The sequence below is a fragment of the Accipiter gentilis genome, chromosome 3, assembly GCF_929443795.1.
Source record: "Accipiter gentilis chromosome 3, bAccGen1.1, whole genome shotgun sequence".
Classification (NCBI taxonomy): domain Eukaryota; kingdom Metazoa; phylum Chordata; class Aves; order Accipitriformes; family Accipitridae; genus Astur; species Astur gentilis.
The window spans coordinates 1,401,632-1,429,205 of NC_064882.1; the positions used below are offsets into that span (position 1 = coordinate 1,401,632).

The 27,574-nt window shown below is 43.3% G+C and overlaps 2 protein-coding genes across 3 annotated transcripts in view; one reads left to right on the forward strand and one right to left on the reverse strand.

Annotated features, from left to right (window-relative positions):
* The first annotated feature begins 5,043 nt into the window (after positions 1-5,043).
* HMGB2 (high mobility group box 2) lies at positions 5,044-7,566 on the forward strand. Its single transcript, XM_049793132.1, has 5 exons — positions 5,044-5,195; positions 5,744-5,914; positions 6,094-6,239; positions 6,359-6,533; positions 7,017-7,566. The coding sequence occupies exons 2-5, from the start codon at positions 5,765-5,767 to the stop codon at positions 7,167-7,169; spliced, it is 624 nt and encodes a 207-aa protein (XP_049649089.1). The 5' UTR covers positions 5,044-5,195; positions 5,744-5,764; the 3' UTR covers positions 7,170-7,566.
* Positions 7,567-17,130: 9,564 nt separating this feature from the next.
* GALNT7 (polypeptide N-acetylgalactosaminyltransferase 7) overlaps positions 17,131-27,574 on the reverse strand; it is a 78,155-nt gene continuing 67,711 nt past the window's right edge. For both annotated transcript variants that reach the window (XM_049793051.1, XM_049793043.1), the window contains exons 9-12: positions 25,924-26,142; positions 23,626-23,724; positions 22,159-22,287; positions 17,131-19,374 (exon numbers count right to left, since the gene is read on the reverse strand). In XM_049793051.1, the coding sequence (XP_049649008.1) occupies positions 19,237-19,374; positions 22,159-22,287; positions 23,626-23,724; positions 25,924-26,142 (585 nt within the window). In that variant the 3' untranslated portion in view covers positions 17,131-19,236. The remainder of the gene's footprint in view (positions 19,375-22,158; positions 22,288-23,625; positions 23,725-25,923; positions 26,143-27,574) is intronic.

Here is a 27,574-nt window from a genome sequence, read left to right on the forward strand (position 1 = left end):
GGTCTAGGAATAGAAAAGTAAAAAAAAAAAAGCACATTAACCCAATGCAAGTGGAAAAAAGTTCTTGTCAAATTAAGACTGAGAAAGTACAGATAACAATTATTGTGACCAGGAACAGCTGGTGTTCCTAATATTATCTGCATGAGTACCACGAGAGATTTGTTGTATTTATTTCCTATCATATGACCTACTGCAGTTCAGTCTCTGCTCTGCAGCTGTCCCGGGTAGTGTCTAATGTAGGCTGCCTTTGTTTTAGGTATTTGGTACACAGCACAAAGTCAAAACAAGTTTCTGAGCTTTCAGAATAAACCAGCCTGGTGTAACACGGCCGCTGTTTGCCTACGAGCTGCTTAACTGGTTATGCAGGCTTTACAGTAGCACATACAATAAAACTGTAATGTTTAAAGAGTAAATATATTTCATTTTTATAAAATACGTATTATTTGCATGTTATACAACAACAGAAAAAATGGGAAAAGGTCTAATATTTTAAATGCAATTCTTTAAGATACTGACAGAAATATCAGTTTTGCGAGCTTTTGGGCAGCTGCAGTTATATGTTTTTATCAAAGTACAAAGAAAGCAACTGCTTATAACTGGAACACTACAGTAAAGTAACTTCTGCTTTGAATTTAGGTAAGCGGTAGCCTAGGTAGTTCTGGTTTTTGCTTTTCATCCTAAAGCTCCTACCATGTATCTAGTATGAGACACTCGCATGAAAGGCCAAAAAACATAGTTGCTGTCTGTAGACTTCGTAACTCGCATTGAAAGGGAGTTTTTAAAGCAGTGACCTGTTTAAATGCTTTTTGAGTCTTGGATTTTAATCTTTTTCTATAACACAAAATTGCTGATTAAAGCTAAATTTGCTTTTTCTTTCAACATCTTGCATTACTATTAGTGAAGTTAGGTGACATTAAAATCGAGAGCAGCTGTAACTCGCTTTCATTATTCATCCGGTAAATGCTGACTTCTCAAGTCCATAAGAGAGACCCTTTCAGCAGTAATCAATCGAGAACTTTCCAAAGCAGAATGTTATTGCCATTAAGGCATATTCCAAACAGGAATTTGGGTAATAGCAGAGTCTCTGGGGAGAGACAGTAGAGCTTCTTCATCCAACTGACTGAATTAAAACTGACAGTCACCACATTAATACACTTACACCAGAATAAAAGTTTGGTCAGAGTTAAGGTCACGCAACTGTAGTTTGCAATTTCCTCAGCTGAACGGTATCTGTTGCAATGGATCTGCTGATGGAAACGTTAATTCACATAAAAGGTCTTTGTTACTTTCTTCCCTTGCTTTGTCCATGCTGACACGATTATCCAGAAAAGCTGTAGAAGCTGCCCACAGAAGCCAAGAAATACGCTATGATGTAAAATATTATCACTCCAATCACGCATTTTTATTGTCTGTGACATACTTTTCTTTAAATCCATTTCTCAGCTCTGTAACCTGGTCTCACTCGCCTGGTCTTTTCCCTTCTTTCTATCCAGCACTTCTAGTCACTGCATTGCTTCTCTCTCCTCACACGCAGTTTACTGAAGATGAAGTGAAGTTAACAATAGCACCCAAAATTGTAATTGTGGAGCAGATTAGGAACTCAAAAGGGCTCAAAGCCAGGGAGCTATAAAACTTAACAGTCATTTCATGAGCTGAATTATTCAAGCAGAAGTAAGCTTCAAGTCCTGGAGTTTATGCTTCTTCCCCACAACTGTCTTCCACATGTGGTTAATAAATTAACCACGCGGACTGACCGAAGTCAATACTGCATACATCACTGCTTTATAAGAGTAACAGTGACCAAATCTCTCGAGACAGAATTTGTGGTTTTGTCTGAAAAGGAACAGCGTGGTGTAATGAAAAAACTGTGACAGCTTATTGTGGAACCAGGCGCACAGAGAAGTGCTTTTCCAGGCGTGAGGGTGCTGGGAGGAAGGCACAGCTTTGGGACTGATGAGTTTCTAACACTGGCATTCTTGCGTGGAGCTTTCAGCATCAGCGCTGCTGTGGAAAGCTTCCAGTATCATGTTCAGGCGTGGAAAATTTTCAATACTGCCTTCCTTGTTGGAGGACAGACAGATGTTAAAAAGTACAACTGTTTGGTTTCTTAGGCTGCCCTATGTTGCATGACATCGCACGACATAACCCTCTATGTATATATTTAATTGTACAAAAGCTTTCTTTTTCAGAGAAGAGAATCTAGAAAAACAGTATCTTCAAAAGAATCAAGAACCTAATTTCTATCTCAAAACATTTGATTACATCATTTGAAAGGCAGGTCTCATTTTTTCCCATAGCAGTAATTACACTTTCTCACCCTACCTGCTTTTCCACAATCATTTTCTTCATATTCTTAGAGGAGATATTAAAACAGATGCAACAGAGGAAGCCTCACTGCAATTATATCCCATAATTTCCAAAGACCGTTCCAAAGTAATTTTTTCCATGAACTTGCTATATTAATGTTAAAAGGAAGAGTAAAAATATGTTAATAATAAACTTGCATAAAGCTTTTTTTTGTCATTGTTCAGGAACTTACAGAGAATAGATTTGGATGGGTAAAATGAGAAAAATTCTTCTTTTAGCCGTTAAAAATAATTTCTGGTGCCTGTAGCCATCCTGATAACTTTTCAGTGACAAACTCCCAGAGGTCATGACTTGCTATTTTAGAAGCACTGACATTGAAAAAACTCCGTTTCCTGAAAACTAGTGGACCACTTCATTGTTCTTTCTACTGCACCAGCGAGGATTCAGAAATAAAACTGTTTTTGATGGAGTTAACCTACATTTTTATATGACTGTAAACAACGCAGAAGTTACCTATGAATTTGTTTGAATGGTGTGATATGGAAAGCTCTAGGTAAGTCTGGTGGACAAAAAATGGTTTTAGACCAGATATACTAATGGCTGTACTATGATTCATTCAGTACACATTAGCCTTGGAAGATTCTGCCATCTGTTACAAAACTACTTTAACAACTAGAAAACACTCTGCAAAAAACTGTCACATACAGGTGGTTTACCACAAGGTCAATGAGTAATCCATCTGGCAGCTTAATTCACCAAACAAAGTAGCACTTTCCAAGTAACATATGAAATAAAGGCATTTTTAAAGCTACATAACAAATTAAAACAACTCCTTGCAAAGTGGCCAGGCCTTCACAGAATTCAGTACCACAGAACTGAGAACACCAATTTGCTACTGAGAAGTAGTGGGATGGTTTACAGTAGTAAAGAGCCGAATATGGAATAGCCCTCATGTCAATGTTTATTTTAGAAGTTTTATCTGTACGTTAGAAGTTTAGAAGCTTTATTTGTAGGTTAAACACTATCAAAAGGAATAGCCACAGAAGTTAGCCAATATAAGAATTTGGGTAACTGGCTTCTGACAGGCTTTGACATCTGCAAAGGGAATACATACCTCTGCATTGCTCTGGTAACATACCTCCCAGTTATCCTCCCTTCATAGAAGATTTTGACTAACTTTTTTCCAGTTTACATTTTGTCCTTTAGGGCCGCAGTTTGGACAAAGACATAAAGCTTAAAACAAAACCGGGATAAAGGAGGCATTTAGTACCACATTAGCGAACTGTTCTGCATGAACACATCCTCCTTGGACAGAAAAAAAAAAAAAAAAAAAAAAAGAACAAACATGAAGGACTGGACCGGGTAAGTGCTTCTTATTCGATGCTCCTTACACCGAGTGAATCTGGAATGGGGGAGACTCTGGAGATGATTCATGACATTGGCCATGCTCACACCTGCAACTAGTCAATACCCTCAGATAGCTTAGGGACTCTTGCTGCTGTCTTTTTAAAGGTTTGGGGGTTTTCGTTGTTGTTGAGCTCGGTTAGCACGATTAAAACTCTGCTGAAGACACGGCATCTGCAGTAAGCAAAGTTATGACCTGCTTTTCACCAGTGCTATAAACTACACCTGAAGAAGCAAGAGTGCTAGAAACCGCCTAGGGCTGCCAAGAATATTAACCTCAACTGAAGTTCACCGGAGAATCGGATGAGAGTAACCAGACAGAAGAAAACCAACATCGGCAAAGCCCGTATCGTGTAGACGAGGGTCCAGTCACGACAAAACAGACCGACTGACTGCAGGGCAACCTCGGTTTTACCCCCAAACCCGAAGGGCCACATTCACGGCTGGCGGTTCCCTGGAAAGCAATCGACGCAAACCGCGGCCGTTCCACCTGCGGCCCACCTCTGCCCCCGGGCCTTCCGCTCCGCAGGCGGAACAGGACGCGAAGCCGGCCGACGCTCCCTCTCCCTTCCCACCGCCGGTGCTCTTAGCCCGGCCTGAGAGGGAAAACCCGCACCCCGCCACAGCCACGGGCCCTTCCTGGGAGCCCCGCCAGCCCGGGAGGCGGCGGACGTTCCCCCCCGGCCCGGGGAGGGAGCCAGGCGCGGGCCTCGCCAGAGCCGAAGTCAAAGCCCCGTTTTACAGCGGGCGGCGGCGGCGGCCGCTGCCGCCGCCCGCCAGGTTCGGCTGAGCCGCGGGCCCGCCCGCCCCCGGCCGGAGGAAGGTAGCGCCGAGGGGGGCCCCACGCTCTCCGGCGGCCAGGCAGCTGCCAGCCTGCTTGCCTGGCGAGCGCCGGCGGCAGAGGCCGGTCCCGAGCCCCGCCCGCCCCTGTGGGCCGCCGACCCGTCCCCTTCCGCGGCTCCTCCAGCTTTGCCCGCCCCACCATCCTCCTCGCTCCCTTTGTATTTTTAAACCACGCTACAGCATCCCGCGCCGTCCAATCCAAACGCGCGCAGTCCCCGGCAGCCAATGGCGAGGGCCCCCGCGGTTTTTTAAACCGTCCCTCGCCCCCAATCGCCGCCCAGCGCTTTCGGTTCCGCCCCCTCCAGTATCCTCACCCCAACCGGTTCCAGCGAGTATGAGCGCTAACGACTCCCTCACGCTCCACCTAGCCGAGGAGCTGCTCGGCCGCTGACGTCGCGACGGCGGCCAGCCAATCCTCGGCGGCCCCGGTCCTAGGGGGCGGGGCCGCAGGCAGTTTGAACCGGCGCGGCAGCCAATCCGCTGCGCCGGGGGGCGGGCCCCCGGGCGCCGCGGGTCAAGTTGCTGTGGCGGGTAGGGCTGTGGAAAACAAGAGGCTGTAAGTGCGCCGCCGGGAAACCATTTAGCAGCCGCCGCGGAGGGAGCAGAGCCCCGCGCCGCCGCCGCCCGCCCCACGCAGCCAGGCAAGGCCCTGCGCCCCACCCCGCCGGCGGCGGCCGCAGGGCAGCGGGAGGGCGCTGAGGGGAGAGAGGGGGAGGAGGGGGAGCCGCCGCCGCCGCCGCCGGCGGCGGTCCTGGGCGCGGAGGGAGCGCGGGGTGCCCGGGGCGGGCAGCGCGCTCGGGGCGGCGGGGGGGAATTCCCACCGCCGGGCGGGTGGGGCCGGCCGCGCCGGGTGGGCGGCGGGCGGCCCCGCCGGGGAGGGCTGGGGCGCGGGCTCTGGCGCCCTGCGGGCCGCCCGCCGCGGGGGGGGGTGTGTGTGGGGGGGGGGGGGGGGGGGCGGGTGGAGGCGCCTGGCGGCGGCGGGAGGTGCCGCGGGGCGGGCGAGAGAAAGAGGGGCTGCGGCGGGGGAGGGGCCGGCGGCCGCGGGGGGCGTGTTCGGGCGGGAAGGCGCCGGGGGGGGGGGGAGGGGGGGGGAGGAGAGGCGGGAGCGGCCTGGGCCGCGGCCCCGCCCGGCGGTGGCTCCGCGCCGCGGCCCCGCCCTCAGGGCGCCCCCCCCGCAATCGCATCGCAGGGACCCGCCGCCGACCTCGCCATGGGCAAAGGCGACCCCAACAAGCCGCGGGGCAAGATGTCCTCGTACGCCTACTTCGTGCAGACCTGCCGCGAGGAGCACAAGAAGAAGCACCCGGACTCGTCCGTCAACTTCGCCGAGTTCTCGCGGAAGTGCTCGGAGCGGTGGAAGGTGAGCGGGGCCGGGCCGAGCCGCGCTGAGCCCTGGCGGGCCGGCCCCGGCCCCCGCCCCTGCCGCGGGTTGCTGGGAAAAGATCGCTGGTAGCAGCTGCTGCTTCTTAGGCGTTAGTGGGTCACCGGGCGCTTTATCTGATCCAGGCTCTTCTCCTTTCCCCCTCCGTGTGTCCGCAGACAATGTCTAGCAAGGAAAAAGGAAAGTTTGAAGAAATGGCTAAAGGAGACAAAGCTCGTTACGACAGGGAGATGAAAAACTATGTTCCTCCCAAAGGCGAGAAGAAGGGAAAGAAAAAGGACCCCAACGCTCCGAAAAGACCACCGTGAGCGTTTCTATGGCCGGGGCGGGGAGGGGGGGTGGGGGAAGTATTAGTTCTCACAGTCTGACTCTATTTTAGACTCTGCTAGTTTGACCCGTAATCATCACTGTCTCTCATTTTAGATCTGCGTTCTTCCTTTTCTGTTCTGAACACCGTCCGAAAATCAAAAATGATCATCCTGGCTTGTCTATTGGAGATACAGCAAAGAAATTAGGTGAAATGTGGTCTGAACAGTCGGCCAAAGATAAACAGCCATATGAACAGAAGGCTGCAAAACTAAAGGAGAAATATGAAAAGGTACAGTGAAAGCGATAAAATAATGGTTAAGGTTGTAGAAGTCACTGTAAGTGCGTGACTTTCTGTTTTGTACCTAAACTATATATGGTTCGTAGTTCTAAATGTTTATGTCAGCCTTTGCCAGGCTTCAGAAAGATGTGGCGTGGGAGGTATCTGGAACCCTTACAGTGAACCTGAATGTGGTTTTTACATGTCTTAAGAGATTTTACCAGTAAGACGCTTTACTTCCAGAAAACAGGTCACCTGCTTGGTAAAATACACGGTCATACTCCAGAGCAACCGCGGTCATAAAATTCCTAAAACTGTCTGGGTCACGCGGTCTCTTGCCAAAAGATGCAAGCATGGAAGTCTCCAGCTTGAAACACTCCTTTTCTGCACACGCTGTATTGGATGTGCACAGTGTAGTATTATTAAATTATTGAAGCAGTACAAATTTGTCTTCAGAGTTATATTGCCAGCAACTAAACAGCATTTTTCTTGCAGGATATTGCAGCATATCGTGCCAAGAGCAAGAGTGATGCAGGAAAAAAGGGCCCAGGTAGGCCTGCAGGATCTAAGAAGAAAGCAGAACCAGAAGAGGAGGAGGAGGAGGAGGAAGATGATGAAGAGGAGGAAGAAGATGAAGATGAAGAATAAATGAATGTCCTGCTGTAAAGATTTATGCTCAAAATCCAATATTTTGCTAAGAATGTGAACTCAAGTGCAGCTCATTGTTAGCTTCAGTATAAAAATCTGTACAGAATTGTGTATAGGTAATGTGGTTCTTTGTAGGGAGACCTCTATTTTTAATGTAAGTAGCGGCCAAGGGCTGCTACAGTTCGGTTTAAAAAAAAAAGGAAAAAAAAAAAAAAGAAGAAGTTGTGGAATGTTTCTGCATATTTAATGGTTTTGTTGAAATTCAGTGACTGATAGCCGGGTGTTTCTTTATAGCTAAGTAAAACAAAGGAGGTAGCTTAATAGCTGATCTTGTATTTTGTAGTATATTGCATTGTATTACTTTTTTAACAATTTTGTAATAAAATGTTGTACATGATTATTGTTGTATTCTTGATGTTTCCGAGAGGCTGGGTAATCCCAGAATGCTGAAGCTTGGGATAGTGCTTTGCATTGTTGTTGGGCTGTAATCGTAAAACTGGCAAGTTTCTTAAAGTGTTGACTCCTGGAGTTTATACAGGGGTTTAAACTTTTTTAATGGCAATTCTCTCTCCCGCATATGCTACCATTAGTTGCAATTGATGTTTTCCTTAAAGTGGCATTTGCTTCTACTGCCTTGCAAGTGAAAAAAATACCTCTAATTTTAAGTACTGAAGTTGCTGATAATTATTCCCGGATTGTTTTCTTTCCCCAAATTACTGAAGCACAGGTCTTAAAGTTTTGTCTTGGTGGGTTAGCTGATAATGAGTAAATCTTAGGAGCTTACTTCCTCTCACAGGGCTCAGGGTCACCGGCCTTTTCTGCAGTCCATATCAGGACAGGAAAGTTGGCTATAGGACAGATGTGGTTAGAGGTATGTTTTCCCAGATGTTCCCAACTCCTTCCCACTCCCCCTGGCCCCAGTATTAGTGGCTTCTCATAAAATACACAGCTTGCAGAACAGCATGAAAAATGCTGGAATGTTATCTCCGCACATGCCAATAGATTCCTGCAGAAAAGAGGAGGCATTTGTAAAGAACACGTGCTCCTGATTGATAGGTTCCTGTTTGTGGTGGTAGGAGTTATTGCCAGTTCCACTATTTGTTGAGTGGGGTTTTTTTTTGGTTTGTTTGGTTTTTTTTTTTTTGTTTTTTTTTACTCAACCTTTAGTGTATTTAAAAGTCTAAATCTAGCTATCTAACAGTATTTGCAAGTGGGGAGTTGGAGATCCCATGGCTAAACTAATAGTTTAATTTGTTGAGATAAATACTAGGCAATAGCTTTTACTAGCCTTTGAAAGCCCAGCACCGAAACACATTTAATGTCTAAAATATTAAGTACTACAAAGGGCAGGCTTCCAACTTTTTTCTTATGTTTTTAAACTGTCACCCTATTGTCCATCAGCTTCTGAAATAAATTTGCATACAGTCACATCGTACATCTGTAAGATAAAAAGTGATTTTGGCACTATAACCATGGTAAATGTCTGTGGTAGGCTAACAACGTAGCACTTTCTGAAACGAGTCTTGACAAAAACACTTTGTGTATTCCTGGAAGTATGGCAATAAGGTAACTGTAAAGACAATTAAAACATTTTTATACTAAAGTAGGTACTAATCTTTGAAGGCCTTAGAAACCCAGAGTTGTTTTTTCCTTCCCACCCTGCCCCTGAGATGCTTAAAGTAGTATCAGAAAGGATTAGCTGCTGTTCTACATGTTGGCCCTGCCAGAGATACTCAGCACAGGCGGGATCAATGGCTCCATTTTGCAAGCTCAGCTTTTGGGAAGCCGCAGACGTAAACTGGAAGTGAGAGGCAGTTGTTCTCTGTGCAGTCCATCCAGTGCTCAAGAACATTTTCTCCTGTAGAGAGTTTACAATCCTAGAGCACCTTTATTCTTAACTCAAAAATTCCCCCAGCTAGAGGCAATCCCCTGTCGTAGCGTGTAGCTGAGACTATACTGGTCTCATTTTCAGCATATTCTGTTCAGATTTCCCAGTAGAAACACACCATCACCTCCCCTCAATTCTCAGACTGCCTCCCTCAACAGAACTGTGATACTTCAAGAAGTTTTTCTGATTAGATTTAAATAATCGTTTGCAGTGGAGCAGTAGCATCAGAGTAAATTGACTAGTTTGATTATTTGAAATGTTTTTTACTTCTGCTCAAGTGCTTTTAAATTGAAATGAAATATAACCCTTCAGGTGTCCTAGAAAGCTGCATGGGTTACAGAATTTTAAATATGGTGTCAGAATAAGAGCATATCTTGAGGTAATTCAGAATAAAGGAGCTCTTTAATATTTTCCGCAGTGAGGTAAAATGGCTTTTGGGTTCTATTTCATTTAGTATTAATTGGCTAATTTAGCTTCAGAACAAATCAGTGCAGCCCTGCCTAATGTCGCCACTGTGTTGTCCCCACATCTTAACGATGCTCTATGAAAAGCCACCTATGGGTTACTTTTGTTTATGATCTCATTTACAAATACATCCCGACTGCTGGAGAGATCTTTATTGCAAAAATAGTCTATCGCACCACTCTACTAGCCTGACCCACATCATTACACAGATCGTTTTGTGTGCATGCCATGTCAGCGTGAGCTGCAGCAAGCCACGGCAAAGCTCTGCATCAGGCTGATCTACCAACTGAGAATGATGTCATGATATTTCTATAATTAGTAATTTTTTTAAATAATATTTTGTCCTTTCAATAAGAAGGATGTTGAACATAGATTAAAGGCAAATGGAAAAGAGCACGTGGAAATTACTACTTTCAAATTAAGCTTTAAAAAGTATGGTATGTCAGGTCAGGGAGTTCGGATAATGCCCATCTGTGAGCACTGAAAGAACTAGTGCTGGAAAGGACGAGTAAGTGATCAAAGGGTAACGGGAATGTTCAGAAAAGATAAGGTCATGGGAGAAAAGCTAAATTAGTTTTTCACATCCATGTTCAATATGGACAATCTTATGAAATGACTCACTGGAAACTTTTCACTGGAGGTGAACTGGGAGGTGTGTCTCAAGCCAAAACTAAAAGGGATGGCCAAAATGATTGCAGGCATCAGGGGGACTGCTCACATCGCACGAGAGGTCCAGCATAAAGGCATACCATCCAGTAAAGCAGACCAAAAGACCACCGAAAATAAGTCTGAGGTGGATAAAGAGCAGGTATGACAGAATAACCAATGTAGGAAAGCAGTCTTTAAAAAGTTGAAGTTATATTTCTAAACCAGTAAACCAGAAGAAAACTGCACCCCGACAGGCCAGACACAGCAATGTGTGGCAGGGAAAAAGAGCATCAGAGCAACTTCAGAAAACAGATGGACTTATAACTTTCAAACACATCAGAACCAAGAGGCCTGCCAAGCTGTCCTAGGGACAATAGATGCTCAAGATATAGTAGCAATGCCTAGAGAAGATTTCAGGAAAAGAAAACGACTTTTTTTTTTTTTTTTTTTTTTTTTTGGTTAACCACGTAGAGGAGCTTCAGGAAGTTTTCACAACAGAACTTTTTAATGGGAGAGGCATGGTGGAGCATCTGTCTCAAATCCAAGTGTAAAAGGTTTTGAAACAAAATGACAGGACAGATGGTATTCATCCAAGAGTTCTAAGGAAATTCAAGGATGAAATGGCTGAACTATGAACCGTACTTTATATTTTTTCACTTAAAACCGCCTTAGTTCTAGAGGAATGGAACGTCACAAATATGACACTAATTTTTAGAAAGCATTCTGTGGAGATACAGGGAACTTCAGACCAGTAATGCCCATATGTCAAGCTGTTAGGAACCATAGTACAGCCGAGCGTTGCTGGACAAAAGGCTAGACAGTCCTATTGCCACCTCACACGAGGAAATCCTGTTCCACAGGCCTGTAAATATTCTTTGAAGAAATCAGTGAACATGAAGGTAAAGGAGATCAGGTAGTTCTGGTCTTCTTGAGTAAGTCGTCATTGAAGGCCTTGCATGAATAAATAGCTGGTTAACAATACAGGAACAAAATGGGAATTAGTCATCAGTTTCAGTGGAGGAAAACCACCTGTGAAAACCCATAGGTTATTTTTGGAGATGGGGTTAATGACTAGTGCTTGTTTAATATATATACATATGTGACTTGGAAAAAAGTGCTGAATGGTGCTGCAAGAAAGATAAGAACAGCGAAGAACTGCAAAGCCAGCTTGGAGCCTGAAGTGACAGGATAATAAAACCAGCAAGTGAAATACGGCGTTAATACAGAATGTATTACATATTAAAATGTGCTTCCCCAACACATGTGAAGGGGAAAAAACAGGCCTAACGTTTATGTCATGGGTAAGGTGGGTGGACAATAAACGACATTCCATTAGTCTGGAAGAGATGCTGGAGCTTTAATAGATAATTTTGTGAAGAGGTAATAGATGTTTGCTAGAAAAACAAATAGCATGTTAGGCATTATTAGGTAAAGAGTTAAGAACAGAACAAATATTTAGTATTTCCTTACCGTCGTCATAAAAGAATATAAAGTTTCCTTTTTCTTAGATCAACTTAGAACAAAGCCTCTTTACAAAGTTGGTCTTGTTTTCCCCAAGCAAAACCTATGTCTGAAGAACTGTAAATATGCCTCTCTTGGTTTTGGGGGTTTCTTTTTTTGGTGTGTTTTCAGAAGGAAAACCTTGAGTAGAACAGCTACAGACCTGGGAACTGACTGCAGTATGTACAGGCTTTGGAACTCCAGCAACACAAAAGAAATTGCAAATGGGTGTGGAGAGAAAATCAGAAAAAAATGTAATAGGAGTTTTATCTTTGATTAGGTAATGATCTATTGAACTGTTTCGTAACAGTGTATCACAGGCATCTTGTATATAACATTGGTACATGATGTAGTACATATTGCTCAGCGATAGATTATTTGCTGTGGTGGTGACTGTCACTGCTCCTGTAGTGCTTCACTTGCTGTACCATCCTTAGCATATATTTATTTTTCTGCCTGTTTTCTCATTTTGGCTTGCATTTCTTTCCACACCTTGAAATATACGTGTTTTGTCAGCAACCCCTGCATTTCCAAAATTGCTGGGCCTCTCCTATGAGCTGCATCACAGCCCCATCTGCTTTTCCGTGATCCCATTTGAATCCAGTGTCAAGAATCCTGTAACGGAGCCCAGATGTCGAGCTTGCTGCTGCGTTCTCCAATGCAGGCAGCCCTTAAGGAACACATTAACTCTGCTAACTGTGGGATGTGCACGAGATTCAGACCTACCTGGCAAAAAAAGCTGACTGCCTGTGCAGATTTCTCTTCATCGGTGCAATTAAGTAATTGTCACAGGCCAGCACCAATTAGTGAGCGAACCTGTACATTGCTCTGACTATCCCGATATCCTGAGATCAATTATCCCCCCCTAGCCTCAGTGTTGGAGAGGGTCTTGATGTTCCAGGACTGAACATGGAATCGACCACCAGAAAAATCTTTATAGCCAGAAAATCTGGTGCTCCACCTCTAAGTTGTATGGCTACTCTCAGCATTTCCTGGCCCAAACATCTAATGGTAAAGTTTGTACCCATAAATCAGTTCTTCAGAGCTGAAGGAAAGATGTTTGTGTGGACAAGACCACATCCTTCTAAAAAACCCTGCGAAAAACATGCTGTGATGATGCTACTGTCAGTGCTGCCACCTTGAAGCCAGCTCCTGGCTGGCTGGACCCAGCACTGACCTAGCACTAACTACTCCCTTTAGGAATTAAGACCTTTAACAAGCCTTCATAGTTCTTCTATATCTCACCAATTTGTCTCAGTGGAGGAACGAACCGCAGAGCCAGCATGCCTGTTCAGCAACCTTGAAACCTTTTGGATAATCAGATGTGACGGATGACCAAAGTCTGCCTAGATTCAAACAGCAGTTAGACAAATTCTGGACTATTAAATAGAAAACGCCATCTCTAGCTCAGACGGTGCTTCAGTTGTATATTGCCAGAAGTAGGGACAATGCTAGACCCTTGCCCGTCCCTTCACTCTGCCCTGTACTCCTTGACCATGTTAATCCTACTGACCACTGAGGGAGACAGGCTACTGTGCTAGCTGGACTTTTGGTCTGATCTTGCACATACTTTTTAAGTTCTTATGTTAAGCTTACTTCTTATCCTAAGGCAAAATATTTTTCAACTTTGTCCATCAGAGACAAAGGGTCCTGGTATTTCTGGAGCGCAGACTTGATTCCTCTCATAATCATCACATGGAAGATAATGGGATGCCGTAACAGGAGGAAAAAAAAAAAAAAAAAAAAAAAAAAAAGGCAGGAGTGATTCCTATCTCCAACTGGGAATGGCCCTGTTCAACATTACTTTATCCCTAATAGCTTTATATCAGTAGGAACCAGACTCCACTCTGTTACAGGGTTACAGAACCGTTTTCCTCAGCAACACCCATGCCATCTTACCTTCGCTCCCAGGCAGCAGGACAGGCAGCTTCCCCCTCCACCGCCAGGTTGATTAGCTCTGTCTTTAGTGGCTCCTTGGCGTCTTCAGGGCATCCCTCAGTGCCACTGAAAGAGCAGTATGACTACAAGCACTTCCAGAGCTTGGCGTGCTTTCTCTCCTGTTCAGCTCTTCCCAAATCTCCCTTCTTATGAACCCGCAAGAATACTCCAGAAGGCTTCTACTTTCATCTAGTTCTACTTCCGTTCATTGCTTCTGCTGCCTCAGAAATAAAAATATGAAAATTGCAATCGTAGCTGCCTGTTGGGCAGCTGTGATGGCCTTGGGGACTCCAGCAAGAGGGCTGATGGCCGCCGATGGCAGCTGAGCCATCTTGCAGGCTTTGGCTAGCAAGGCATCCATTGCCAGGTGGGTCTCCCGAGCGCACCCCAGAATGACACGGTGCTCCTGCCGTGGGACGAGATCCCTGGCTGTGCAGAGGCACAGCTTGCAGAGGGCACCTTTTCACCCAGCAGCCCTCAGAAATGCAGGCAGGAGTCTTCGTGGCTCTGCCCCACGTTCGTTACCCGTACGCGCTAATCCTGTCTCTTTGTGACGGTCCCAACTCAGGGAACACGCGCCCGCGCACAGAAGATCCGGAGGACTTTATACTCAAAAGATCCACCACCGTTTAATGTCAGGGCTTGTTCAAAGATACTGGCCTACGCTATTTTCCTGCGGAAATCCTTCCACAAATTTAAAGGGAAGAGGTTGTATTTTGATTCCCATTTCCACTCTAGTCCCTTCAAGTGATTCAGAAAGCCTATTCCAAGCAGTACATCTTAATTTCACCTGAAGACTGTGCTTGAACAACTGTCTGGGCATGCCACCTTTTTGACTGACACACACTGCCACCAGCAGCCCTTTCCAGGAAAGCAAAATAACATCTCTCTGTTCATTTTCCCTTCCCCTTTCAGGACCCGTGGGATGCTCAGCCAGAGGGCTGCTGTTGCCATCATGCGCATCTCAGGCAGGCACTAGAGTTTTTGATTTGTTTTAACGGGAGTTAGCGCTGTGCTGCTTCTCCCACCTTTCTGCTCCTTTCTTGTGCAGGAGACATTGCTCTCGCACAAGAAACACCGCTGAGTTGTTTGAACTGGCAGCCCACCGGAGGCAGTCCTGCTTTCACGCTGAATGATCGCACTCGTGGGACCTGCGGGACCCACCTAACCCTCAGCCCTGCTTTACCTGCACACCACTTTGGATGGGGCACGGTTCCTGTCCCTAAAGCAATCGCATTTCTCTTCAGTGAAGTCTGTTAGTGAGAAAAAGAAGGGATCTAACACGCAAGCATACCTTTTCATCTTGGTGTCTAAACAGCTCTAACTCCTCCTTACAGGCTTTGATCCTTGTCACCTTTTGTCAGCCTGTTAACTGAGGGAACATGCATTTTTCATCAGTCAGTTAAGATCCGTCAGACCATAAGCTATTCCACTGCCTTGCTGAAGAGTCTCCATCCACACTGTTGTTCAGAACAGCCACAGAGCAGTGCAACCTGGTAAAAACCCGAAGGGTTGTGCTGACGGCTTATTTTTTCTTTTACCAGGACCCATGTTACGTGGTAATGGAGAATACTTAATTTGTTTCTCAGTGTAAATAACGGACTAGGTTTGTTTTTTGATTTAAAAACCAAAGGTCACTAACCATTAACTGGGTTACCAAGATGCATAATCCACACAAACACCTCTTCCCACTTTTGCTGTGCTCCATGCTGGTTAACGCAGCTGAGGGCGCGATGGGTGAGGCAGCACATGCCGACGCACACGCTTGTGGCAGCAGCGGGTGAGGGAAGATGACCAGAGGCTCCCCACAGTGAAAGGAGGGCCAAGGGGGCTTCAGTCTTCAGGGGTCACTCACAGTTCATGTAGCTTTTTTTTTTTTTATTAACACAAAGGGAGGCAAACTCATCTACATTTTTTGATAGGCTATCACTTTTTCTACCTAGACTTATTGTACGTAAAGTGCCCTCCTATACAGTGCCAGCCAAACTACACAACTTACTATTCCAACGCTACAAGAGTTCAGAGGAGGCTTGCAGGATAAGTAAAGTCAACAACCAGAAGACTAAATGCTGGCAACCGCTTCTCATGTTCCCAGAAAGTAAATACTACCCTGGAAGATAACCACTGACACTTCTCAAGGATTGCTCTCATAAATGTAAGCAAGATAAGATTTCAGAAAACAGCAAGACAGGATTTCAGAACACAGCAAGACCTAGCATTCCCATGCCTCTTCTAGCAAGGAGAAAAACAACCAGAAACACTGCTAATTTGTTTCTCCTGAGTTGTTTCTTTTCACCTATTACAATTAATGGGCCTTAGCTTACCATCAGGGAACAAACAAGAAATGCTTTTACAAAAAACCAGTTTGTGTTCAATGGTATAGATCATTTCTTCTGCATGTTCTGAAATTCTCCTCCTTATTCCTATGTCTCCATGGATCTTGCACAATTTGATCTTTTTTAACCTATAGGGAAAGTTGTGCTTGACATACAGCAAAATCTCCCAAAGCATCTTTTGTGTTTTTATAGGCAGCAGTATGTTTTTTCTTTTCTTGTGAAAAGTCTCACAGATCAGGGATAAACATGGAATTTTTACATCCCTGGCATAATGCAACAGATCTCAGGCTTCTTGGTCTAGTTTCATAGTAGTAAGTTGTTAACTTCTGGCTTTAGGGACTGCGATTTGGAGACAGATGGTATGGAAGAAGCAGACAGTAGTAAAGGAGATTCACTGGCATTAGGGAAAGAGGATGAATTAATTCTACAATGCCATCAATGGGGACAGCATCTTTGGTACTGCCCAAAGGGTGCTGTTAGTTCTCCTGGTGCTAGGATCTCTGGTAAAGAAGAACGATGTCCCCTCTTTCCTATCAATCCCTGTTTCTTTACATAAAAGGGTATTCCCTACATGAACTGCTTGCTGCTATACCGCCCGGGTTTTGCCAAAGGAGCCTTTCGAAATCTGAATACACAAAAGTGCACTGACGGATGTGGCTAGGGAACAAGAATCCCATCTGTAAAGAAGTACTGTAGATTTCAGCATTTAGGTTTGCTCTTAGGCCAGAACTTGTGTCTTCCATGCGCCAATTTACTTGCATACTCTTTTGCTAAGAAACCTTCTCAGGAAAAAAAAAAAAGTTTGTTCGAAACATGTTTGTTGGTGGAAACATAAATGGACTAAGATAAAATATAGAATCAAGACACTACCAACTAATCCTGACCTCTGGTTCTACTTTAGAAATCATTCTCAAGTTAATTTTTCTATTAGCATATTAAATCTACCTAATTAGATCAGGGTAGGTGATAGAAAAATCCAAATGTGTCCACGTGGCAACTCTCAGTGGAAATTTCATTTCATTTCACTGGAAAAAAACCTGAGTCCCCACGGATGAGACAAAAGGTACCTAGATAAAAAGTAAAATAAAACACTTTTAATATTTGTAAGTTTGTAACACTGAAGTTGTCTAGATTTTGAGATACGGGGTTTCTATAAAGATAATAATCCATTTTTACTCTGTAAAAGTATAGTAAACCCAAAAATTCAAATATTTTATTTACTTCACCTAAAAAACCAGCAACCCATAAGTAAGATATACATAGGTTTCCCAGATTTATCCCTAATAAATTTTTTTTAAGATTTATACAATTTCTACAGAAACATACAGTGTATCAAAATCTGCATAAATCAAATTTATAAAATATGTAGAAATGCATAGTGATATTATCATCAACTTACAAAGCAAGAATATGGGAATTATTTTTTTCCAAGCCGGCTATAGTAGGAAAAAGTCATTACAGCAACAGCTTCTTACGATCTCGTGTTTTGTAAGGTTTCAGTCTCACATACAGATTCATATTCACATACAGCATCAGCTTTTGATGAATTGCACAAAATACCCATTTAAAATGCACACCCGCACAATTTATGTGCCACCATTCTGTCTCTTATGCATAGTCGTATGATTAAATTAATCTACCCAACACACAAAAATGGAGTCAGTTTTCATACACACAAGGAACAAGTACCGGCACACCCCCTTTTTTTCCTTTTTTTCCCCAGTTTCCCCCTCCTTTATTTTCTATTTTTCATAGCTCTGAAAGGATAGATGAGAAGTTTAAAGAAACCAGGAAAGATCCCAAACTAATAGATCAGTGCAGACAGCCCTGTAAAGATCAAACTCTGTCACCAAATATGATACATAACCCTTGTTAACATCAATGGAAGCTGCATGCAATGCTATTCTAGATTTCAGGGAAGTATTTAGTCGTATTTAATAGTGTGACATGTTATAGGCATAACTCTTATGAAATCAGTACACTGATGTCCACATTTAACAGTCACAAAATCTGGAATAAGGAAGTGAGGACAAGTCATTTCTCCTCCACCTCTCTGTTCACTCAGAGTAAATATTTATACTCCTAAGGGAGTTTGCATCAACTCCTTTCCAGAACATTTTTAGAAACTTCTTCGCATTCTATTCTGTACACTATAGCACCAAGCAGTTGTATTTTGTGTTTGTAATCCCTCAGGAGAAGTTTCCAATGACCAAAAAAAAGAAGAAAATTAGTATGAATAAATGTGGTTTCAGGATTTCCATTTCTCTTTTCAAATCTAAATCTGGCATCCAAACGGGTTGACAGATGTCCTTGTAAAGAATTACACAGATGTGTTAAGAAGCTGGATGTTTTTTCCTAATTAAAAGTTTTAGTCCACCTCTTCAGTGATTTCCATTTAAAATAACAATATAAATGAAGCATTGGATTCTTTCTAAGTTTTACATAATTGTGCAGCTTTATTTTATTTATTTTTAAAATTATTTTTATGTAAGGCATGGTTTAAACAAGCAAGTTAGTGCTTATAAATTCTTAACTGGAATCGCGAGGGTGCTTACTTCCATCCAAATGTACCACATTAGCACTAAACTCGACACTAAGCTCTTCCTTGCACCGTACAAAGTGTCCAGTTGAAGTAGAGCAGCCGAACTGGCGATAGAAATTTGTCTTCGGTAACACAATAATTACAGAGGGTAGTAGGGTTGGTCCCTACCCCTGGTGACAGCTCAGAAAAACCCACTGTATAAATTTCCAACAAATGCTTTTCTTGTGAAAGAGAGAAATGAAAGAGGCACTAAATATGTTGAAATTCACCTTCCAAAAAAGCAGCATGACTGTGAGAGAAGGCCACCCTGGCTAATAACCTGTGGCAGTGCTTAGTAAGATGTAAAATTAAATAAAAATATACAACAGGTTGATAATCACCAAGTTCTGTGAAAATCTGGTTACTCCAACCTTTTCAAGTGTGTGTAAAAAAACTGCCTTCAGACCCCTGAGTGTAATCCCAAAGACGACGACAACGCTTTTAACTATGTTCCTATGAAACATAGCTAACAGCACATTAATTTACCAACATCTTAAAACAAAAAGATGTAAACATCTACGGAGTTTAAGGTAAAGCAGTTTTGTAAACATTAACTGCGGATGATAATGTTATTGTAATAATCACAGTTCCTCTATGTCCTTCATCCAAGCCAGGAGGCTCGCAGCTGTACAAAGTTAATAATTGCAGCAGTTTTCAGGCTATTTTCAGTCCTGTACAAATTAATGTTGTCAGTAGGTAGGTTTTGTCTGTCTACACACTAAGGATGTTGTTCATTTCCCATTTTTGCGTTGCTTTACTGGAGTCACACTCTGAAATGAAAACTTGATGGAGGACTTCGGAGCGATCCAAGCACTTCCCTGATGGAATGTGAGTAAATCTGTGCAGATTCTGGAAAACAAAACCATCAGGAACACGTGTGTTTGGTTTGGTTTTTTGGTTTTGTTGGGTTTTTTTTTGTTTGTTTGTTTTTTTTTAAAAACATTTTCTTCACAAGTGCAATATAGCTGTTTACAAAACCAGGTTTCAGGGTCCCGGAACAGATCAGTTCTATACTCATTTTACTGTTTGTTAAACCTAGACCTCCACAGCCATTCATATTATGAAATGTTTGATACGTGTAGGCCCACTTGAGACGCCTCCCGTTTCTCTTAGGCAACAAACTGCTAAGAAAATGAGCAGGACCGTGTCTAAAATGCTTCCAAGCCTTTTCATCCATCCTGTAACCAAACCAAAAGTCTAATTTTTGAGGACAGCTCTATCAGAACTGACTTCACTGGGCAGACCCTCCTTTGGTTAGCCCTCACATAAAGCAACTGCACACCACCACCACGAACCACGCTGGGGGGAAAAAACCCCAACAACAAACCAACCACTGACTTTGCTCCCTGTTTGGCTGGAAGAAGGAAGAGAAGCGGGTATGAGAGCAAGTCTGGCCTCCCGAGCAACAGGAGGCCGCCTAAGAAACCGCAGACCTATTGTGCCCGGCCCGTTCAGGCCGAGACTCGCACGCTGGGCTCCTTCCACCCGCCCCGCGCCGCCATGCCCGAGTCTCGTGCGTCTGCGAAGCGGCCTGCGGCTCCTCTCCCGCCTGCTGACCCCCCTGCGCCAGACGCAGCCCCGACTCGCTGACCGGCTGCGTCTCGCGCGTCGAGCAAAGCAGCGGGAGCGAACCTGCGGCCGGGCTGGGGCTCTGCAGCCCTGCCCCGCGCACCCAGACGCCCCCGGCACGGGGACCCTCTGCCTCCTCACCCCCCGCCACTCCCACGCGCATCTGCGTGTCCAGGTGCTGGCTCAGCTTGATACCTGCTCCTGCCGTGTGGCCAGACGTGGGGGTCCTCTACTGGGAGAGGACAACAGGCGTCTGGACAACAGCAAGAGGCGGGCCACCACCAGCCCTCTTCTGGATGTTCGCTTCTGGGCACCGAAGCCCTGCTACGGCTCAAGGCTCAAGCAGCACAGATGTTACGCTCACCGAACTGGCACGCAAGCGTTTGTTCCAGAAACAACCAACCGACCAACCAGATAAAATCTCCTGGCAGCTTTCATTTACACAAGGCCACAACATTTTTCAGCAGTTCATAAGCATTTCGCTCCTTACACCCTCCTCATTAGAAGAAACGGTCATACCCTCCGTACGGCACAGGGGAGCGTGCCAAATTTCTAATATTTGCTTGGTTACACACCCTTGGTGGTCCTTTCGCTTTCACCCCCCTCCCCCTTTTTCTTTTTTTTTTTTTTTTTTTTCCCTTCTGGAAGCCGGCCAGCGTTTTGTTCTACAGCCCAGACCGTGCCTTACTGGGCTTCCTTATAACTTGCGGTAATAAGCAAACAATTACACAACTTGGTACCACTGTGGAGGAAATGGATCTTCTCGCATGAAAGAAATGCTTAGAGAAGAGCCAAGTAACATGCTGGGACACACTAGAATGGCTGGAGAGTTAACAAGTGCTATATATTATTCCAATATTAAAGCAGAAGGTGGCAGGCACTGAAACTCTGCTTATTGATTTTTAAATTTCAGGTTTAAAGAATTTTGTCTCTCTATGCGGCACAAGAAAGCTGGGTGGAAATCCATTAGCGTGCTTGGTATTTCCTAGCTCTATGCAAATACCAGAAAACGTGGAGTGGCTTCAAGGATAACAAACAGATTTCGCTGCATTCAAACAGTGCCTACATCTTTCAGGCAAACACAATCCAGATAACCAGCTAATGAATTAGTAAATATGTAATATACTAGATAGACTGAAGAAAAATCCGACACGGAATAGTTTCTTAGACACAAAACCAAGTTATGTGTGACTATATCCAAGGATAACGTCACCCTTAGACTATTTGGTCTCATTTTTTAAGAGACAAACCTTAGACATTTTTTAAAGCAGCACTTTCAAAGCTAGCGAGGACTTAGAGATGTAGTGACTAAATAGACTGTAGCAGCCCTCACGTGTATAGGCCAACATTCCAAGTCTTTATTAAAAATTCATAGATTTTGCAATAGCATTACAATGGTACCACACCCAGTATTCACAACAGAGCATATTATTAGCAAACAGCTAATGAACAGGAAAAAGAAACACTGAAGAAGGCAAAGACAACACAAAAAGGCAGAGTAATGCTATGTTTACCTATTCCTATGTAGGCTTAAAAAGATCTTGTGTCTTTAAACAGAGCAACACTTCAATTTAGACCTCCCAAAATCAGACTTACTATTGACCCTAGCTGCTAAATGCACATCAGCATTTAAGTAATCTTCTCGCAGTGTACATTAGATGAAGAAAATTTCTTCACTGAAAACATACAAGCAGTGAAGGTGACGACACTACAAGCTTTTAGAAACTCTTGTCGCCGGTACTGGACATCCTCTTTGCTTCCTCTGAGACAACTGCTAACTCCTAACATACCTGTGGCAGCACATGTAGCTTCATCAGGTTTTCCTTAAATACTCTGCTACAGAAGACAGCAACTAGAACCACTAGCAAAAGCATCTTTCCCTAGAGGAAGTTTTCGTGGCAAGCATGGATTTCCAAGAATGCGCAATTAACAATTTACTCTACTTGGTTCAGTTAACCTTGTTGTAGATCTTTATTTTCAGATATACAGAAAATAATTTTTAAAAGGTGCAAAAAATCAGGATGCAAATTCTAATTTCTTTTCTGCAATGTATCTGTTACATACCTTGAAGTATTGCCAATCCTTGTATTCATTCTGATTACAGTGTGTAATCATAATTTTGGATCCATCCGGTCCTTTAGTTAAGCACTGATCGTACTGCATGAGTTGATTAGCTTCATTGATTCGGAAAAGCTAACAGGAAAAAAAAAAACACCCCACCTTTTTAACAGTTGAGTCAAAATAACAAGAATTTTAGAAACACTGAAAATACCAACAAAACTGCACCATTCAAAATATTCTCTGGTGTTATTACACCTGTCTTTCAGAAGTGTTCTTTATTTTACATGATGTAATGCACTTTTACTATCACAACACTCAATTTCATGCATAACTTTCCTGCAGGATTTAGAAGGCTAAGAAACTTAGCTAGCAAGACAAAACTGTAAGAGTAAAGGGATTCCTATTTGGGAGACTTCTGAAAGTGTTTGATTAAAAGCCTTTGTATGATTTGATGGCCAAACAATCCACTATCTTTCTAAAGGTCTGGTAGCAAGTCCTTGGTCCTGGACAGTAATTTCACGTGAAGACAGTAAAACTTCGGCATTTTACCCATGGAGGAAATCAGACTAATGCATCCAGATACATCAGCTGTCCTAGCTACTTCTTATGAAGTAATTGTTAAGGTTTTTTGGGGGTAACATATACAGAAAAAGTAGTTTAGGGAACTTTTTAATTAAGTATCAAAATAAAAGAGACATTTCCAGGGGCTACCAAGAGCTAGCCCAAATACAATTTTTAAAAGCATCATCCTGCACATGATTTCAAGACTGCTGTGACAAAACTTGCCTGGTTCAAGTCTACATCAGCATAAACAAGGACTTAAAATGGAAGTTTTCCAACTGAAAAAGGAGATGTAAAGACAGAACAGCCTATTTGTGTGGTAGTGCGAGTAGGTTTGTGAGGATACAGGTCAAACACAATAGCAGCTTGGATTGCAACCATCTATTAGTAAACATGTTCTGCCAATTAATTTGTAAACAAAGCAGCAAGAAATTTGCGTTCAATTTCTTGTCTTCTGTGGTGGAAGATGAGTTACTGCACAAAAGAGTTTTATACTTTCATTATAGCAAAACAACTTCGTGAAATAATTGATCCAAAGCAAGTAAGGGGTTGTTTTCTGAAGGATTAATTATTAAGTGAAGATAAATGATGAATCAGCAGCAATGCTAAGAGCTGCAGTTATTCTAATGCAGTGATATGGATGCTTTAAAACACAGGTCTTGTGTCCTCTCGTACCTGTTTCACTGAAGAAGAGATTACGAATTTGCCTTCAATTTTGTACTGTTTGTGTTTGAAATGATACTTTCAGATTCCCATATTTTAGCAATGTCAGTATGCTTACGGAAAATCCCTAGGTCCCATCTTTGTAGCTGGCACCTAGGTGACTTTATGTACAGGCTTAACAGAAAACCAGCCTGTTACCATCCACAGCAAGCGATTCTCCTTCAGACTTGCCTCCAGGCTCCTTACCTGATTTCCTCCCATTCTGTGGCACGGCCCAAGCTCAACGAAGCCACCATTGGTGTGCCCCATGCTATCGATGCAGTAAGCGGTTTCAAAGCCTCTAATCTGGAAAAGAGATTGTGCATTCTAAGTTAGTTTCAAGGAAAAAATAAGCATGAAGGAGTTCAGAAAATTCCCACGCATCTTTCAAACCGGAAACAGATACCTGACAGAGAGATACGAGACAAACCTGTGCATGAAATTTAAATTCGGATGTTAACTGTTCTGGGAGATGGAGCTTCAAGCTGCCCATGCTAATTTGCAGGCTCTTAGTGATTTAGAGTACACTGATAAAGCTAAAGTTGCAAAGCTCAGTTCCAAATTAATGACACCAAAATGTAGTACTTCCAAGTATTTTAATGTATTCAATCTCCTATCAAAGCATGTTCAGTCTCCCAGGTCTTCATAAATAAAGCAGGAGCTCAGCTAAGTTGCTCTCATCTCGTGGATGAGAGAAATGGGATGCAGAGAAGTTATGCACAGCAGTTATTAACTGCAGCCAGGCACAGCCCACTGACCCGGCTGCTCAGATGTACCTCCTCCAGCAGCAATTACATGGAAAAAAAGAGGTAAAATTGATGAGGGGCAGGCACAGGCATAGGGATAAAGAACAAAAGTCCTGTCAGAAAGCATGCCTCAACTGCTGATTACCCCATTCCCTTCTCAGAATGGCCAGCAAACAACTTTACCAAGACTTTATGACACCAATAACATTCTTTCCAGACCTATTTTCTTTGCCAGAGCCTCCTCCTTCTTTGTGATGGTAGAAGAAAATCTGGAGGACTAAGCTTAGACCTGACTTCCAGAGAGAGTGTTCAGGAAGACAAACCCCACACTTTCATTCCTGACAGTTTGGAAATGCAATTAGTGTGGTGTTACAGATGGGGGGCATGGGGTGGTGGATTTCTCAGATGTACGATAACTAGCAGCCAGCGAAGAAGTATTGAAGAAAACTTCAGAGAAGTCTCTGAACTTCCAACTTTCCTGTTACTTCACCAGAGCCACTCGCTTTTATCAGGGATGATTTCCCACAAGGTGGCCATTATTATTTTATTCTCTTCAGATACTTTCACCTCAGCGAATAGTAACATATAACGTGCCTTCCTAACCCTTTATGTCATTTCAAAAGGAGGTCTAAGGCTAATGTAGTAACTGACGCTTTGTGCTAGCTTTTAGGTAAGAAATAAAGGTGGCATTGTTCAGCTGGTCCCTCAGATCCAAGACTATTTGTACCCCCTTCGACCATGCACACGCTCTGTATCACTAATTCCTCAGAGAAATTAGAGATGGCACTTGCTTGGCCACAGGAAGCAGCACAGATCTGTACTTTCTGATGCTTTTTTGAAGTTACAAAAACGGGTCCATCATTTCTTGGGAAAGAAGGTTGTTAAATTTGGTGGGACACAGGAATCCTCCTCTGCTAGTGAGATGATTTTCCGATTTTGCCTCCACAATCTGCAAAAGTGAAATTAATAGCAGCGACAGGGCAAGGCTGGAACCAACTGAAAATGGCAAAAAACCCCCCCAAAAAACTGCAAGCAGGCTGGAGACCTGCAGTAAAAGCTCCTCAAGTTGTGGGCTAGATGGCAGAACAAAACAGGCAGGGTTCAGTGAAGTGTCCTGCATTCACCTGGCAACATGCTGTCTCTCTGTCAACCACGCCAAAACGCCAAATTTGTAACCACATTCCTAATTTAGCATAAAGTCATACTCATATACAATAATGCTGGAAATGACTGTTAAGGAATCACATCAAGTTATTACATGCAGATAAGGGATGTACTGAGGCTGTAACTGCATGAGTACCTCCCAGGACAGCAAACGTAGGCAGAATGTACTCCACCTGGATTTCACGATCTGTTCTCTAGGCCTTCACAGAAAAAGATTTTTACCTATTAATCTTTGCCAATACTCCTACTCACACAGGATTCGCATTTTTTCTTTTAAAAAAACCTAAATTCCCATTAAGGAAAAAAGAACTTTAGACATAATTGAAGACAAGGCTAGAGATAAAATTATCCAAGGACCTATGGAGCTAATAAAAAAAAAATTAAAATCACACCCCTTAAAATATATATATAAAATTATTTTCCTAGGGTTATAAACTCTATAGCTCTCTAGCTAGCATCATACACCGTAGTATACCAGTAATCAAAGAGCCTGTTCTCAGACTGATGTCAAGTAACAATTGCTTCCTTTTGAATTCCCAATTTAAAAAAAAATAAAAATCTCCTAAAATAAATACAGGTTATGTACTGTACTTACCTCTCCCCAGTCCACGTTTTTAGGTGGTAAGGGATAATATGAAGTTATATCATACGCTATTTCTTCCATAAACCACTTAAAACTTTTGCAGTTGTGATCTTCACGGAATTTTTTCAGCTCAGATATATCTCCATAGGGTAGCGCTTTTGTCTCCGGCCGACTGGCATAAAAGTAGTCTTTGTATTCGTCCCACCACACTTCTACAACTCTGACATAGTTCTGTGAAGAACAATGACATTGCTGCACACTCAAAGCACACGCAATGGGTCACATGCAACTGCGTGTTAATTCCAGAAATTTAAGGATTTCCCCTCTTAAAAAGTGGCAGCATGAAATTTTTATATAGCACTAATAATTTGTCACCTTCAGCAGATTATACAAGACACACGCATATAATTTTCAAACGACAGTTTAGGATTGAAGCCAGCAAAATAAACTGGCTTGCTTAATGAGAGTACAAAGTCTTTTTCCAAGCTTAGGGAATGTTTATTTGAACATAAAGACTCTTCAGTTACGGGTGCAATAAAATGTTGCAATCATTTGCTGTGTACAAGAACCGCAATTTAGAGTTTCTATTCACCTTCTCTACAGTTTTAATACAGAGAATGATACGCACTAAGGGCCCACTAAGGGTGAAAAAAATAAGTCTTAAACAGGTCAGCTATGACACACTGAGGAGATTTTATCTTCTTAAATCGCCTGGTCGCCTGGTCACATCCTTCTTCTCGGTCTCTTTGATGGCTCTTATCTCTATATTACCTGTACAAGTTCTAGATGCACACCTCACTTTGTACGGTTCTGCTAGCATTAATGACCTGGTGTTAAAACAGTCTACTTTAATAGATCTGACTAAAGGCACAAAATTATTGTGAGCTTTACTTTAATCCACATCCAGCATAAATTGAACAAAGCTATAAAAAAGCACATTTACTATGGGGACAGGAGGGTGCCCGAAGAGGGAGAAACCTACTCCTGCATCCTGCCTTACACAGAGAAGCAACTTAATGTTTAAGAACACTCAGCAGTGTTTCGTTGTATTCAGTAAGCAGACAAGCAGACTCATGTAAGGTGTTTAGATATGCAGCACGTATTTTTGATCAGCTTTTCAGAGGAGTGAAATGGTTTTTATAATTTCAGACAAGGCAAACAAACACCTTGCCTGCATTGAGCAATGGAGCTATCATTTGCTATCCTGCCTCCCATTGCTCTGTCTCTACTCCCAGCTATGCCCACTTCCCCCTACCCTCCCTTGCACTGGTCCTGGTGCTTGTTTGATCAAAATATTAATCAATTCACATTACTAATAGAGGCCTTTTTTTTTTCTTCGGGTGTCAGGTTAGTTTTCTACCATTAAGCTAGGCTGGGACATTCCCTTTTCAGCAGAACCAACTGCTAGCTTGGCTCAAGCCATAATCTGTAACCCTACCAATAGTCATCATCATTGCTAACGTCTAGGAAGACAGCTCTGGGATTGGAATTTACAGAGAACTGGGTCTTTGGGAATGGGATTTACCAATGCCAAAACACTGCACAAGAGAAAGCTTAAACTAGGCAATAGAAAACCTTAACAGGAGGGTTGTCTCTCTTCCTGCTGGTAGGTGCAAACTTACACGAAACAGTTTTTCTTGAGTCAAATTTTCTCTTCAGATAT